We start from the raw sequence: 14,895 nt of genomic DNA, 5'->3' as shown, positions 1-14,895 counted from the left end.
TCACTTGTTGTTGTGACAAATGTACTTTTGTTGTGGGGCAAGAGGAGGATACTCCTTATATCCGTTCTGAAGACACACTCTCAAAGATATTCCGTTTACGAACCAAATCTTAACTGTAGCCTAAAGATCGAACGTGATGATTTATTAGCGACCAAAGATATAACATTTCGAATTTGAAGATTAAACTGACATATGTAAATCAAATCAATAAATAGACAATTAAAAGCGTACCAACTCATCCTTTTTCGCGCAGCGTCGCAAGTGAGGGTCACAGCGCTTGAGTGACAGATTGCAGTTGCGCGTAAGCGTTTCCAGCAAGCGCTCTGTTTTTCCCACTCGGGGACGTAGGCTACGGTTTTTAAGTGAGATGCTTCAAACTTTTAATATGTGAACCTTTTGTATATATAAATATATACATATATTTTTACATTAGTCAGCTGTGCGAGATTCCGTTATTTTCCGTATGTCACATCACTTTTTTTTGACCAGTTTTTTATATCTTTTATTATTATTATATATGTCAGTTATGTCTGAGTACATAAAAATAAAGTAATTAGGTAAAGTTACTCAACTCATTTTGAAGCCTTCTTCAGATTTATTAAAGTCACATTGCAGAAATAAGTGATGAACGTACACATGCGTTTCCTGTCCCTCAAGAGAATGTGCCGCAACCAATCTTTGCTAGATTTACTTTATCATCATGGCGGATTCTTTCAACAGGCACAAGTCAGGCAAACTGGAATTGTATCCTTTTAGTCCTACGTCAAACAACATTTAATTAATTTGATCGTTGTTATGTCAGTGTAGATTAGTTTTATTTGTCAGGCAACAGGCAGTTCGGTAGCTAATCTGTAAACCTGAAACAAAGAATGGAAGCTGGCTGCTCCAGGGGGCTTGCTCCATAGAGAAGCTAGTTGAGTTTTTTGTTGTTGTTGCCGACAATACATTTAAAGTATGATTAACAATCTGGTTTATTTTATTCGTGCCGTTGTTTCAGCCTGCATGCGATACGCAACAAGCTTCCTTGACAGCCTTGCAGTGCGCTGGACGTTCCTTTCCCGTCAGCGAGAGAGGCTTCCATAGCTCTTCAGTCTCTCTCCCCGGACCGTGAGCCCAGGAAAGGTGGTATTAGCAAGCAGCTTGATGTGTCTGACAGCACGCTATCTGTGTGAGTACTATTCAACACAGTCTTCTCATTGTTCATTAGGGCTGCAATGTTTATGACATTTCGTTGTGTATAGGAATATTTAATAATTCAATTGAATGGGAAAATGTGTCCAAACCTTTGACTGGTACTAAATGTAAATGACTAAATGTAAAATGTATGTTAATGTAATTCTTTCTCCTCTCAGCAGGTGGACTGCAGACGAGGCCCGTATACTGCGTGTGTCTGTGGGGTCATTTCTGGACCACCTGTCTCTTGTTATAGAAACCATGGACGCCTTTGGACCCCCAGTTTTACAGTGACCTCACTTGAGAACGACAACATAGTAATTGAACTGGAGTAGGGAAGGCGACTATACAGCCACAGAACTGGAATAGGGGAGATGTATCTACCCTCTTTACGGTGCAATAGAGGCTGGTCACACCAGAAGAGAAGGATGCGGTTCGAGAAATGTCCTACTGTAGGTGGCGCTTCACTTCCTCTTTAATAAAGAGGTTGGAACTATAGGGAGATTGGAATACTCATATAATTTGGCATTGGAGTCAAGCCATGTACAATGACAGATTTGTTGTCATATCAATTGGAGTAAACTATTGAATAAACCTTTCTGTATTTGTATAAGGTTGTAAAGTTGATTTGTGGAAACTTTAATTTTGCTTTACTTTAATGTGATCACCGACACTGGTGCCTTAAAGTAAAGAATATATTGAAAACATATTGGAATGTAGCTCATTCAAAACATGAGTTATTCAAGAAACGAGCAGTTGTAAAATGATGTTCATGAAGTCAACATTTATTTATCTATTCATGTTGCATGGAGGAAATGAGATTATATGCAGTATATTATGACAGATGGGGAGAGAAGAAAAAAAATGAGTAGAGCAAAAATCACATAGATGAATTTACGGATGTGTTCATTGGTTGTAGTTGACATAGAGAAGAATCACAGGTTCATTTGTTACAATATAATATAGATACACTAGATCATACTGAAAAAGGACAATGCACAGGTCGAGGGGATATGAAATGCTTACAATAACCCAACAATCTGCATGGTAGTTTTCTTGACGGGACCTAGACAGACGGCTGCTTGATTAACCAGTCTGAATTGGGGTTGCGGTGACTTAAAGGAGTAACGATGATTGCTCTCCTGTCTACAGTAGATGGACAGCTCCTGAGTATGTACAGCCTCTATATATGCAGGGGTATGTGTGTGTGTGTGTGTATGAATAACAAAATGACAAATCCAACGAGGTATAAAATGACGCCATAGCAAAGCACACCATAGAGCTTCTAACGCAGAATGGCAGTTGAGCCAAAGGAATGTCTGATGGAACATAGAGATGCATCTCTCCTCAGGGGGTGTTTGTTTTCTAGACTTCATGTCCCTCTGCTGCACTATTAAAAGATACACAAATGGGGAGGGGGGGGGGGGGGGGTGAGTTCAGCATTTGTGTACCTAACAGTTTAGTTTTCACTGTTGATACAGTCGCGATCAAACTACTACGGACCCGGGAGACAGAGAGGTTACATTCAATCACTTGGCAAAGGAGCCATGTTCCCTCATCACGCTTCCACACCTACAATCATTGAACTAAGCCAGGTCAGAACCGATGGAATTTACCACTCGGATTTTGCACTTGGGACAACTTGTACTTGGTAACCATGGACGCACCAGTGTTTCCACGCCCCTCATCCTGGTCACTAGCAGCCTTAAGTTTCTTCCTATTCAGGCATCCTGTTCTGACTTCCTTCTGATTGCGTGCTGATGACAACTGCATCTGGTTCACTTCACTTAAAGAGGAAAAAAAAAAAACTAAACATATATATCTTAAGACGGGGCCTGGGTCACAAACTGTTTGGCAACATAAGGACTGAGAGGCAGAGAGAGAGAAAAAAACAAAAAACCAATACATACTGTATATTAGTATATAGATCTGTCCCAATAATATGTCTCATGAGATGGAAGGCACAGAACGCGTGACTAGGTCGACCTTCCTCCTGACCAACGAATCAGGACCAGCGTGTTTTCACCCCCCAACTGGTTACAGTCATGAGGGGAGAACAAAGCCTGAGCCTAGGTCACAGACGAAGGGGCAAACCTGTACCTTGATACTTGCACAGATAGACAGTAAGATGGCCATGACGTTCTAAATCTAAACAGGATAGGTCTGTACTCACGGTAGAGATGAGAACATTAAAACCACAACAAAATACATGATTATATCTTTAGAAATCATTATAATATGAGGATAATGATTGGAATATCCATAGTATCAAGATTTCTTTTATATCTTATTAAAAAGTGATGCTGTGCAAGCGTGGGGTTCTCCTTTTCTACTGGTTCCCGACTGGAGATGGGGAGTTAAGAAAAATAAGTGTTTTCATATTTTTTTTCATTATTTTTTTTGTTTTGTTTGTTTTTATCATCATCATCATCTGGAAACTTCTGTAGCTGTGGAGGGGACAAAGACAGGGTGGTATAATCCCCATCCTCCCTCCTCTTCTCCTGCCCTCTCCTCTCTCTCTCTCTCGTCCGCCTGTCCTCTCAGCAGTTGCAGCCGTCGCTGGTGGAGGAGGGTCGGTCGTCTCGCAACTTGATCTGGTCGGGGAAGTCGTATGTCTCCACCTCAGACTCCTGCAGGACGAGCAAAGACAACAGATGTCTTTTTTTGCCATGAGCGCATATTACCACAGCAGGACACCTGAAACGGGGTTTTGGGGGCACGCAAACTCACACGTGGTTTTGGTGCACACAAACTCTCACGTGGTCTTGGTGCACACAAACTCTCACGTGGTCTTGGTGCACACAAACTCTCACGTGGTCTTGGTGCACACAAACTCTCACGTGGTCTTGGTGCACACAAACTCTCACGTGGCTTCGTCACAATACAAAATGAGTCACACGCAGGAGAGGCCAAGTAAACCAGTCTAACAGGTGTTTCCCTACAATCACCACAGGGGGAAGTGAACCAATCAATTTGACTGGTTCACGCGTGTAGCTGAAGGCCGCAGCTCTATAAAGAGCCATTGAGGACACACCGTGTTCGATGACTGCGTGTACCTGTTTGAGGGCATTGCGGGCAATGGTCTGGAATGCTTGGTCTACGTTGATGGCCTCTTTGGCGCTCGTCTCGAAGTAAGGGATGTTGCTCTTGCTTTGACACCACGCCTGGGCCCGCTTTGTCGTCACCTTCAGAAACAAGCACACGTCTCGCCGTTATCACAGAAAGAAAGAGCCTTTTTTTACCAAACTTGTTGTGACGTCGGCCACGAAGCTCAAATCCCACGCCAGCTCATCGAGACGTCGGGGGGGGGGGGGGCGGGGGGATCATCTGCTTTCCACTCACCTGTCTGTTCTCCAGGTCGATCTTGTTGCCGAGCACCACAAAGGGGAAGTTCTCGGGGTCCCTGGGGCTGGCCTGGATGAGGAACTCGTCCCTCCAGCTGTCCAGGGTCTTGAACGTGTTGGGCGCCGTGACGTCGTACACCAGCACACAGCAGTCGGCGCCACGGTAGAAGGCCACGCCCAGAGACTGGAACCTCTCCTGCCCTGCCGTGTCCCAGATCTGGTAAAAGATGGAGGGGAGGGGATATGAAGAAGAATTGGTGGTTAAACGTGACAACTGCAGTACCCTGTCAATTATACCAGTGTCTAAAATGCACATGCGTGCACGCACACACACACACACACACACACACACAGGACTTACCTGCATTGTGACAAGCCGGTCATCCACCATCACTTCTTTGGTGAGGAAGTCTGCTCCGATTGTGGCCTTATACTGGTTGCTGAACTTCTTATTCACATACTGGTTCATCAGTGAGGTTTTCCCAACACTGGTGACACAACACACGGACATGATATACACACACACCTACACACACACTCAAAGTCTTTGAATGTGTCTGTCATTATGGTTTTACTTGGTCATTGTAGTAATCACTTACCCAGAGTCGCCCAAAATGATCACTTTCAGCAATACCTTCTTACGGGATGCCATCTTTCCCTGCTATATTCTGCCTGACTGTGTGGAAAGGACAACAAACCAAACAACGATCAACAATAACGAAATGCTAACAGATACTACCCTACTAGCTAGCTGACAAGATTGTTTAAAAAAAAATCTGCAGCTAGCAAACAAGCTATATTAAGCATTCGACAAAGTTAGCACTAGCTGCAATGACATTTTTAATGACTAACAATCATGACAGGTGAGCGACGTTGTTCGTTAAGTTGCCCATTTTGCATCTAGCTTCCTTGTGGGCCCTTTAAAAACATAGCAGCTAACTATAAACCTAGGTTTGGTAACATTTAGCTTGCTGCCAGTTCGCTTGGTACTGTACAGTTGTTCTAGCACAACAGTACAAGTACCTACTAGAATCAACTAAACATGTTAAAACATCATGACGCTAGCACTGCTGCCCTGATGGTAGCAAAATCATACCAACTTGGTGGTAAGTTATCAATTTACCGTTAGCTTACCGTTAGCTTAACGTTTTTCATTTACTTCGAGGAAAAACGTTGACTAATGTTAGCTAGCTAGCTGGAGGCAAGTCAGTGACCAAGCAAACGTTAGCTAGCTGGAAAGCTACTGTATTGACGTTAGCGAGTTATTAGCTAGCACACACAGCTAAAGACTTTGCTAGGTAGCTAGCTAGCCAACATGAGCTAGCTACCCAGTAATATCATTTCGAGACAAAACATCTTACCTTGTGCCCGTCGAAAGTATGATAACCCACAGCACGGGACAACTATGTCCCTTGTTGTAAGTTGGCAAGAAACTGTTTTAATTTGAAAGTGAAAATACAGTCGACTTAGTCCCTTTCTTTTCTGAGAGAACATCCGCTTCTGTTGTGCTCAGCTGTGCGGTTGCCCAACATCAGAGAAGTCACGAGGTATTGACGCAGTGATGTGTCGAAACGCCCCTTAATCACAACCACAGCCAACAATCATACGGTTTGATTAAATCACTGTGATGAGATGTTGATGAATACCGTTCTTTGGACCCGTGTCCGGGCAGATCACCAGGCTCTAAACAAGGGAATGCATAGCTTATCTATATGAGCTGTTGTTAAATAGGCTATACTGTCATGGACAAAGGTATTGGCACTGTCATCATACATTAGGTGTTTTGCAAAGTTTGCTGATTCAGATGTTGTGGTGTTGAATACATTTCTTTGTATATTATTGTGCAGTGCAGTGGTCAGATTCATTTAAAATAAAGATGTAATTGGCCCAACAAAATGTACTTTATTGAAAACACCAACATTTAGCTGTTTTTAGTCTCTGACACAAGATGACCAGCTAACATCATGCCAGGTTCCCAGCTCTGGGGTGATAATTTCAGTTGGAACAATCTTTTAAAAAAAACAGTCTTGACTTGGATGTGTAAATATATTGTATTATAATGTTGGTTCACTGTTCAGTGTCCCAGTGGCTTTTTATGTACAACCAGAATAACTAGTAGTCCCAGCCTATCTGGGAAAGAAATGCATCGAGCTCAAGCTGGCAACGTCTCTGTCTATGACAACGCCTTTGACTGGTATGAACATGACCTTGGTATGACAAATGGATGGATGGACAAAATTACAACAGAAATGTCCAAGCCTCTGCCGGTGGCTTTTGGCATACACAATGAGGAAATCTTATAAAGTAGCCTATGAGGACCAGTGTTGGGGGAAACGCGTTATGTAGCTAATAGCCTATAACGCGTTATAATATTAAGTGAGTAACGAAGTAATATAACGCGTTACCTTTTGACATTGGGTAATATTATTACAGTTACTTATTTAAGTAACTTGCGTTATTTGTTAGCTCAAGTTATATATAGTTGATATTGCGAGAAACATTTATGCAAGTTATATGCAAACTGTGCCCCAACAAAATATTATCTACGGCTATCTACGGGGGGGGGGGGGGGGGGGCAACTTCTTCTCCTGGTCGTAAAGTAATATTTACGATTACAGGTAAGCCCGATATATTAATGTATCGACCCCCCCGACCTGTTCTGTTCACCTCTTTTGGGGGGGTCCAAGTGTTAATTAGGGGGGTCAACCCCCCCCCCCCCCCCCCCGTAATTCACACACCGAGTGAAAGTAATATATTACTGAACAGTAATAAGTAATAACTATTATATAATTTTTTTGAGTAACTCCCCCCAACATTTACGAGGACTTACTAATGATTGTGTTGGACTTTTTTTTTTCTTCTTTTTTTTGTTATCCAATATGACCTCTACACTCTCCACCCAAGGGTCCCGACTAGTGTTGAGACTGAGACCTCTGAAGTTATGTGTGCCTACCAATAATGCAGGGTATGTTTTCTGTTCTCCTTTTACGTACACCACCTACTCTGTTTCACATCAGATCTGCTGGAGAAGTCTAGGGTGACCTTTCATCTTCTTAATGAAAGAGACAAACACATCTTCCACCAGGCGATGACCCATCTCATCTCCTTTTGGTCATGTTTTAGTGTAAATCTACGATCACTGACCGCACCACTCTCTGCTGTTTGTTCTCCCCAGAAATGACGCTCATCACCATCCCTGACGACTTCCCCCGTGATCATCAGCCAGGGTGAGATAACTGTGGCAAGCATTCACGACAAAGAGTAGTAGTTACTGATGTAATCAGATAATCAGAAAATCCTAATGGCCGGCACCCATCCACTCTACTGTATGCCTGTAATCTTTCGGTCACCATTGTCATTGTCTCTTACATGGCGATTGACATCGGTGCCTTCAATGCCGATGAGAAGGTGAGCATCTACAAGTTGACTGGTGATGACATGCACCGTGGCAACCTGAAGTTTGAGCAGAAGCTGTGCCTGACAGCAGTGGGGTCAAAGTTCAAGGTGGAATAATGTTGCCACAAAGCTGAATCAGGGCCATTAAATTAACCAAAGCTGTTTGTATTCAAGTGTCTGAGCGGTTAGGGAATCAGGCTAGTAATCAGAAGGTCGCTGGTTTGATTCCCGGCTGTGCTAAATGACGTTGTGTCCTTGGGCAAGGCACTTCACCCTACTTGCCTCGGGGGGAATATCCCTGTACTTACTGTAAGTCGCTATGGATAAGAGCGTCTGCTAAATGACCAAATGTAAATGTCTTCATTGAACTTCCTCTTCTGAGTGGCTGACATCAGTTGAATCATTCGTTCTGGGTCTGAACTCAATTGACATTCTGAAAGCTTGCTGAGGTTGTATGCTAAACAGTTAAGGCTGAAGGTAATAGGTTCTTGGCGGGCTTTTTTAAGATCCTGACAAGGTAAACTGAGAGAAGAGGAAATAGAAGAACCTAGAGTTCAAAGTCCAGGACCTGCAGCACAGTCACAATGAGGCTGAAAGACCCCAAACGGTGGAAGTATTTCTTACTATCCACTCTCAACGAGAATAAGGACAACACAAACAAGTAGTAATAAAAACTTCTTTAGCTACTTTTATAATTAGATACAATGGATTACAAACACAAAACGGTCATATAATACAGACTTTGTGTGTTTCTGTGCAACGTTTCTCTTCCGTCCAAGGAGCTGACTATACCTCCTCATCCAGAATGTTCTTCATCCTCATCATTGTCGTCACTAAGTCTCTCTTCTTTCTTTCCTCTTCCTCCTCCTTGCCAGCTGCCTCTTCCTGTGGCAGCTGTCTCTTGCTAGGCGTCGTTAAAAGTCGTCGTCGTCACAAATGTCCAGATAAACATCAAAGGCTTCGCGGTTACAGTTGCCATCCGGAGTGAACACGTACTTATGGAAGGTCCCGTCCACGCAAATAGCTAGAGTGGAGACAATAAAGAGGAGGAAAGACATTTAGACGGGATGTAATTGTACAACAATTGTGAACCAAATTATAGAAGATTGACGCATTGATCTCGCACGCTCACCAATGACAGAGTTGACATTTTTGGACGTGTTCTTTCCAAACGCACAAATGCACGCGCACTCAGCTGGCACTGTGAAACTGGCCAGTGACCACTGGCTGTCCACATATTGACCAATCACAGGGCCCACCTTCCCCACACGAGCCAATCTGGAGGAGGGAGAGACACAGTAATTGGACAGAACCCGAAAGAACATCCGACAAGGGTCAAACGAAAGCGCGAGAGCCAGGCAGATGTCTAACCCCGCCCCCCCCCCGGACGACGGGGGAAACGTACGCGGAGCGTCGGTTGAGTTTGGTGTCCTTCAGTGCGAAGATGTGCACCGTGCCCTTGTCGCTGGAGGCGCACAGGAAGGAGGAGTCGTGGCTGAAGTTGATGCAGTAGAGGGTCGCCGGGTCCGTGCCTCTGCGGAGCTCCACCAGCTTGTCTCGGGTGGTGGTGTCGAACAGGCGGATGAGGGTGCCCTTACGGGAGGCTGAGGCCGCGACACTGCCAGGCTGGTTCAGAGCCAGGCAGGCGATCTCACTCTGGTGGGCGTTGATGGTGAAGGGGGCGGACGACGTGCCGGGCTTGGTGTTAGACAGGTCCTGGAGAACGGAACCAAACCAGAAGTCAAAAAAGAATTCAAGAACAACCGATCACACGTTAAGAATGGGATTCGGTAGCAAAGAATGTTGCTGTTTATAATGTAATAAAAATAAGGTCCAGTAAAGGTCAAGTATGTGCTTTGCGGTCTTCAGTCTTATTGAAAATCACACTCACCACCAGTTGCAGACTGCCACATTTGTGACCAGGGAAGACTAGCAGCTGTTTCTCCATACTGGGACACAGATCACACAACCCTGACATAGACAACAGAGAGAGAGAGAGGGCACCGGTCAAATTAATGGGAAGTTGTGGAGCTGATAAGCTTGCCTGTTATGTTCCTACCCCTAATCAGAGAGAGAGAGAGAGAGAGAGAGAGAGGGGGGGGGGGGGGGCAACACACCTTTAGGATTGTCTCTGGTGTCAAACTCAAACAGTTTTACAGGGTTGTCGGGGAAACTGTAAACGTATATCCTGTTCTTCAAGACAATGATGATTCTGTGAAGGGACACAAAGATGGTTTCGCGCAGACATCCTGACGACAACAGCCCATCGATCGCAATCGTCTAGCTACTCATCTGAACTTGATTGCCGCCCAAGCCAGGGACCACTCACTTGTCGTGTCTCATGCGCACCGCAAGCACAGGCTTGGTGAAGGTGAACTCCAGCACCAGCTTGTCCTTGGGGTCCCGCGCCTCCCTGGCATCATCCCAGATCAGCACTGGAACCGCATACACACAGGCAGACACACGACACTTACAGGTCTGAGAAGGTTCGGAAAACAGGCTTCTCGTGAGAGAAGGAAAGCTTCAGGGGTGGGGGGTAGACTGCCACTACTCACTGGATATCTCAGAGAATTTAGGGCTGACTCCTCCTCCGACAACAGCCAGGAGGTTTGATCGATGCAACATGGAACACAGGGCCACACTACCCACCTGTTCATGGTCTGAAACACACACACACACACACATCGGGTGTCAATGCAAATGTTTACAGGTTCTAACATACCCATGAATTGGGGAATCGCTCACCAAGATGCCCCTTCTCCATAAGAGGTTCCACATTGTAGATTCTGACGCCTGTCTCCATGGCACAACAGAAACAACCTTTGGATAGGAGAGATGGAACACGGGTGGGAGATGGAGGGAGGAAGAGGGTGGCGAGTCGATCATGATGGAAGACAGTCATACAGCGGGAATGTGAGAAAGGAAATGTATATGTTTCTCGGACTTTCTACTGACAATCACGGCGTTTACTTCTTACTCTGATCTTGGTTGAACTGGAGGGTGTTGACTCCTCTCTGTTGAGCCATGGCTGGACGACTCGACGGTTCAACCACTTTGATGGATAACTCTTGTACCAACTATAAAAACTCAGAGGTAGTATATTCAGTCTCGTCTTAGGTACGCGCTTTGCTTTCCTTTAGGAGACAACAAATGTGTGTGTTAGTCAAGTGAACGAACAGGGAAACCAACGCAACTAGCTGACATAACGCATTCTTTTCCGCATTTCAGTGTTTATTATCAGGATAATTTGAAAGAGTCTTACCATGCAGATATGAGAAAAAGAAGTTAGCATAAAGTGATCAATTGCGAAAGGTATAGAGTGTGTTGCAACCGACAACTAGACGAAATTGAGTTGTTGTTGTTGTTGTTCTGTGAAAATGACGCGTCTCAACGTGTTTCCGGTTTACACCAGTACAGCTCCTTCGGCCGTCGTGGATAATACTTCGCCATCTAGCGGTATGGAATGTTTTGTCTTAAAAAAGAAAGAAATGTGTTCTTAAAAAAATGACCAGAACCAATAACTCATATGTATCAACAGCGTTGCAATTGAAAGTTGTGTATCACACTATAATTCCTTTGGAATTAGCCAATATTTCAGACAGACCCTCATGTCAGACTCTAAAATGAACACAGGGATCAAATACATTCAAAACACAATATGGAGCTTTCATAAGGCTCACTGATACATGCTCCCTTGCTCAGCGACACGGATGGCCGCTGTTGAAAATGCAATATAAATCCAATATAAAGTGGATCAGATGAAAGCCATTGTACTTTTCTGCTGTCCACTCTTGTTTATGAAAACTGCCTCAGGAAAGCTGTAATGAAAGGTTTACTGGTGCATTACTATTACTGCAATATAGTATCTCATGGGGATTTAATGCAGACTGAGGACCTACAGGTTGAGCGTGTAAGGTATTACAGCAGTGTTTGTGTGTTTGTGTGTGTGTGTGTGTGTGTGAGAGTAAGCTCATAGACTTAAAGGGATTCAGTAATGTAGAGTCTAAATAAATCATTTCATCCCACAGCACCATGACAACATTGTGTGTGCGCATGTGGTCATGCCTGTACATGACTGTTTGCATGTGCACGTGTGTGTATAAGCTTGCATTCGATACCGTTTGTACTTCAGTCCTTTGGTGAAAGGGCGGAGGGGTGATGCTGCAGATGCCTGTGTGCATGAGCGCTCACGGCACTGAACCGCCTCGCTGTTTGAATACACAAACAGGCCGCCACGACGGAGCTAACCCACTGGTGAATGAAGCGTGTCCAACAACGCCGAAACAGCCAGCGCCACATGTTCAGTCACAGTCGACCGGTCAGAGGGAGAAAAACACAGTGAGCCTCAAGGTGGCGTCGTAGATAAACAACTGCCGGAGGAGATCCCGTTCTCGCATCCGATTTCGCGTCGTGTCCCGTAACACCCCCCTCTTCCACGCCAAGCCACATCGGATAACAGCATATCACTTCACCACACATCAAATCCCGGCACTATCCCATCCTGCCACATCGAATGACGTCTCGGTCGAGTCTATTCACATTGCCTTCCATCTCGTCACATTATACAGAAGGGAAAGTAGGAGAGGGAGTTTGAGACAGAGAGAACAAGTGGGACAGACAACAGAAGGAAACCTGTGACCCAGAACACAAATCAGGCCAAACCTCTTCCATCTCACCACATAAACCAGACACAGACTCTGTCTCTGTACAGTTGATGATTAAATCTCTCTCCATTACTCCCTCAAACTCAAGCCCCCTGGCCAAACCGTTGCTGCCTCAGTTGCTGCCTTCGTTGGTTTCCAGGCAATTCTGTGGTGGTGCTGAGGTGAAGACCAGGTCTCAGGGTTTGTGTGTTGACGCATTTCAGCTGGCGCACACACACACACACACATACATACATGCAAGCACGCATGCATGCACACACTCACACACACACGGACACACCCGCGCATGCACCTTTCATGCGGACACGTCTGACCGTGTTCGCGGACCCGTGTTCGGTTCCTTCAAAAATCAATACCTTGGGTCAAAAACTGGAGTTTTAATGAGCAAAAATGTTGCAAGCAAACGACCCAGCCATGCTGCCGGTAATGATGTGCTAAAAGTGGATGGAAGCTAAGGTTATGTGTCCTCACGGGTAGTGACGTCGTTAACACTAATATGCAAAGGTGACGAAGAGCAACCGCAGCCATGTCACATTAAGGTCAAAGTTCCGCTCTTCCCGTTAAAACTCCAAACCCAGTAATCATCATCTCGTTCTCCCCCATAATTAAAACCAAAACAAGCACACGCTGTCCATTTCGAGGCGTTTGCTGCGGACTGTATATCTATATTTGACCGGAGGTATTTTTTTCGACGGCATGTCTATTGACCAAGGTTTGTCACAGTGCGTCATTCGTTCGAATGAACAGAAACAACTAGCCAATACAACTGTCCTGCTGACTGGGAACATCGAACGATTAGGGCCCATTAGAAGGAGAACGCCTCGCGTCGATGATGGCACGGCAGCACGTACATACTTGTGTCTGCATGGCCGAGGAGGAGAGCAAAGCTGCAGCAATCTTGTTTTTCACTAAAAGCCCCGCAAGCTGCCTCTCGAATCACACACAATTAAACCAATTAAACTGTCTCTGTGAGATGCCGCAAAGAAACAAGCCCCCCCCCCCATCCCCCCCCATTCTCATGCTACCTGTGTGTATGTGTCCATTAGGATTAGCCTCATCCTGTCTGGTTTACCTGAGCAACCCCCCCCCCCCCCCCCGCCCCCTGTGGCATCATTAACACAATGGGACAATAACACTGTAGTGAGCTGATGACCACATCTGGGGATATAGCTTTCAGAATGTTAAAAGGGTGTGAGAGTTAGAGAGAGAGAGAGAGAGTTAGAGAGAGAGATAGGGAGAGAGAGAGATGGGGAGAGAGAGAGAGAGAGAGAGAGTTAGAGAGAGAGATAGGGAGAGAGAGAGAAAGGGAGAGAGAGAGAGAGAGAGAGAGAGAGAGAGAGAGAGTTAGAGAGAGAGATAGGGAGAGAGAGAGAAAGGGAGAGAGAGAGAGAGAGAGAGTGGGACCCATGATCGGCTGCCAGAAGTGAAGGATTGTGACCCGGGAATCCTGTAGTGGTCCACACAGGTAGAACCTGATGCAGGTGCAGAGAGAGAGAGAGAGAGAGAGAGAGAGAGAGAGAGAGAGAGAGAGAGAGAGAGAGAGAGAGAGAGAGAGAGAGAGAGAGAGAGAGAGACATGCAAGCGTTTTACTCTGAGGTCAGCTCACTCAGAATCAGAGTGATATGAAAACGCTTTGCTTTTCAAAAATGTTCGCGCAGCACAATTGTTCTCCTTTCATGTTGTGTGATGGAGAGCAGTTCACAATTATAAAGTTTATCTACAGGACAAATGGTACCACTTTGTTATATACGTGTGGGAGGGCGAAATCCAATTCACCACCCACAAAAACACACACAAATGCACCAACACACACACACACACACATCACGATCTCATCCAAAATCATCCCACTCATTTATTAGACAAGAATTAGTCACATAACAAAAGGAACGTGACTTCTAGCCCACAATAGGCCCTGATTTTAATCACTGTTGCTTTGTACAGTGTCGCAGTACAAGCCAGCTGCAACTTGTCAATAAAATACTTTTAATCTTTCGAACAAATGCTGTGTTCCGTTTTTGACGTTTTCTGTTTGAAAATCTAATTTCAACCAAAGTTAACACAAGTTTCGGGTAGCTGTTTAGAATAGGACCCCTCAGCTGTGTAGAAATACACCCTCCAACCTGACCTGCCGTGTTCCATACAGTCACAGTTCACAAGCAAATAAGAAAGATTCTTTTCCAGGGTCACCTTCCCCCCTTCTCTCTCTCTCTCTCTCTCTCTCTCTCTCTCTCTCTCTCTCTCTCTCTGTTACTCTCTTTCTCTCTCACTCTCTTTCTCTCTCACTCTCTCTCTCTCTCTCTCTCTCTCTCTCTCTC

General features: G+C 45.0%; 3 protein-coding genes and 1 long non-coding RNA gene across 8 annotated transcripts; 2 read left to right on the top strand and 2 right to left on the bottom strand.

Annotated features, from left to right (window-relative positions):
- The first annotated feature begins 625 nt into the window (after nt 1–625).
- On the top strand, nt 626–1,786 carry lage3 (L antigen family member 3). The gene is made up of 3 exons (XM_084693364.1): nt 626–744; nt 1,040–1,168; nt 1,353–1,786. The coding sequence occupies exons 1-3, from the start codon at nt 701–703 to the stop codon at nt 1,465–1,467; spliced, it is 288 nt and encodes a 95-aa protein (XP_084549490.1). The 5' UTR covers nt 626–700; the 3' UTR covers nt 1,468–1,786.
- Nucleotides 1,787–1,937: 151 nt separating this feature from the next.
- LOC146220562 (ras-related protein rab7) lies at nt 1,938–6,062 on the bottom strand. 5 transcript variants are annotated; one of them, XM_084693363.1, is made up of 8 exons: nt 5,879–6,062; nt 5,117–5,193; nt 4,879–5,005; nt 4,516–4,734; nt 4,230–4,358; nt 3,084–3,803; nt 2,841–2,959; nt 1,938–2,563 (listed from the first exon to the last, which is right to left on the bottom strand). In XM_084693363.1, the coding sequence occupies exons 2-6, from the start codon at nt 5,167–5,169 to the stop codon at nt 3,714–3,716; spliced, it is 618 nt and encodes a 205-aa protein (XP_084549489.1). In that variant the 5' UTR covers nt 5,170–5,193; nt 5,879–6,062; the 3' UTR covers nt 1,938–2,563; nt 2,841–2,959; nt 3,084–3,713. The 5 variants fall into 5 exon arrangements, with proteins under 5 accessions (XP_084549489.1, XP_084549488.1, XP_084549486.1 ...); XM_084693362.1 differs by having other exon boundaries at nt 1,938–2,558; XM_084693360.1 differs by having other exon boundaries at nt 1,938–2,558; nt 2,790–3,803.
- On the top strand, nt 5,530–8,937 carry LOC146220561 (uncharacterized). The gene is made up of 3 exons (XR_014750843.1): nt 5,530–5,623; nt 7,422–7,482; nt 7,693–8,937. It is a non-coding gene; the product is annotated as an uncharacterized LOC146220561 (long non-coding RNA).
- wdr45 (WD repeat domain 45) lies at nt 8,576–11,330 on the bottom strand. The gene is made up of 10 exons (XM_084693358.1): nt 11,176–11,330; nt 10,891–11,047; nt 10,659–10,733; nt 10,469–10,573; nt 10,243–10,348; nt 10,031–10,125; nt 9,805–9,884; nt 9,319–9,629; nt 9,046–9,191; nt 8,576–8,937 (listed from the first exon to the last, which is right to left on the bottom strand). The coding sequence occupies exons 2-10, from the start codon at nt 10,937–10,939 to the stop codon at nt 8,828–8,830; spliced, it is 1,077 nt and encodes a 358-aa protein (XP_084549484.1). The 5' UTR covers nt 10,940–11,047; nt 11,176–11,330; the 3' UTR covers nt 8,576–8,827.
- Between the last annotated feature and the right edge of the window lie 3,565 nt (nt 11,331–14,895).

Source organism: Hypomesus nipponensis, chromosome 27 (genome assembly GCF_054491055.1).
Source record: "Hypomesus nipponensis isolate SF chromosome 27, ASM5449105v1, whole genome shotgun sequence".
Lineage (NCBI taxonomy): Eukaryota > Metazoa > Chordata > Actinopteri > Osmeriformes > Osmeridae > Hypomesus > Hypomesus nipponensis.
The sequence above is the reverse complement of the archived record's forward strand: the minus strand, read 5'-3'. Positions and strand labels throughout refer to the sequence as shown.

Bases quoted from the DNA above. Each gene is read 5' to 3' on its own strand.
- lage3 (XM_084693364.1), top strand. From the start codon at position 701: ATGGCGGATTCTTTCAACAGGCACAAGTCAGGCAAACTGGAATT. The intron at 745-1,039 runs GTATCCTTTTAG...ACAGCCTTGCAG, and splicing joins AAGTCAGGCAAACTGGAATT to TGCGCTGGACGTTCCTTTCC. The intron at 1,169-1,352 runs GTGAGTACTATT...TTCTCCTCTCAG, and splicing joins TCTGACAGCACGCTATCTGT to CAGGTGGACTGCAGACGAGG.
- LOC146220562 (XM_084693360.1), bottom strand. From the start codon at position 5,169: ATGGCATCCCGTAAGAAGGTATTGCTGAAAGTGATCATTTTGGGCGAC. The intron at 5,006-5,116 runs GTAAGTGATTAC...TTGTGTCACCAG, and splicing joins ATCATTTTGGGCGACTCTGG to TGTTGGGAAAACCTCACTGA. The intron at 4,735-4,878 runs GTAAGTCCTGTG...ATCTTTTACCAG, and splicing joins ACCGGCTTGTCACAATGCAG to ATCTGGGACACGGCAGGGCA.
- wdr45 (XM_084693358.1), bottom strand. From the start codon at position 10,939: ATGGCTCAACAGAGAGGAGTCAACACCCTCCAGTTCAACCAAGATCAG. The intron at 10,734-10,890 runs GTAAGAAGTAAA...TCCTATCCAAAG, and splicing joins CCAGTTCAACCAAGATCAGA to GTTGTTTCTGTTGTGCCATG. The intron at 9,630-9,804 runs GTGAGTGTGATT...TCCGTTCTCCAG, and splicing joins GTGGCAGTCTGCAACTGGTG to GACCTGTCTAACACCAAGCC.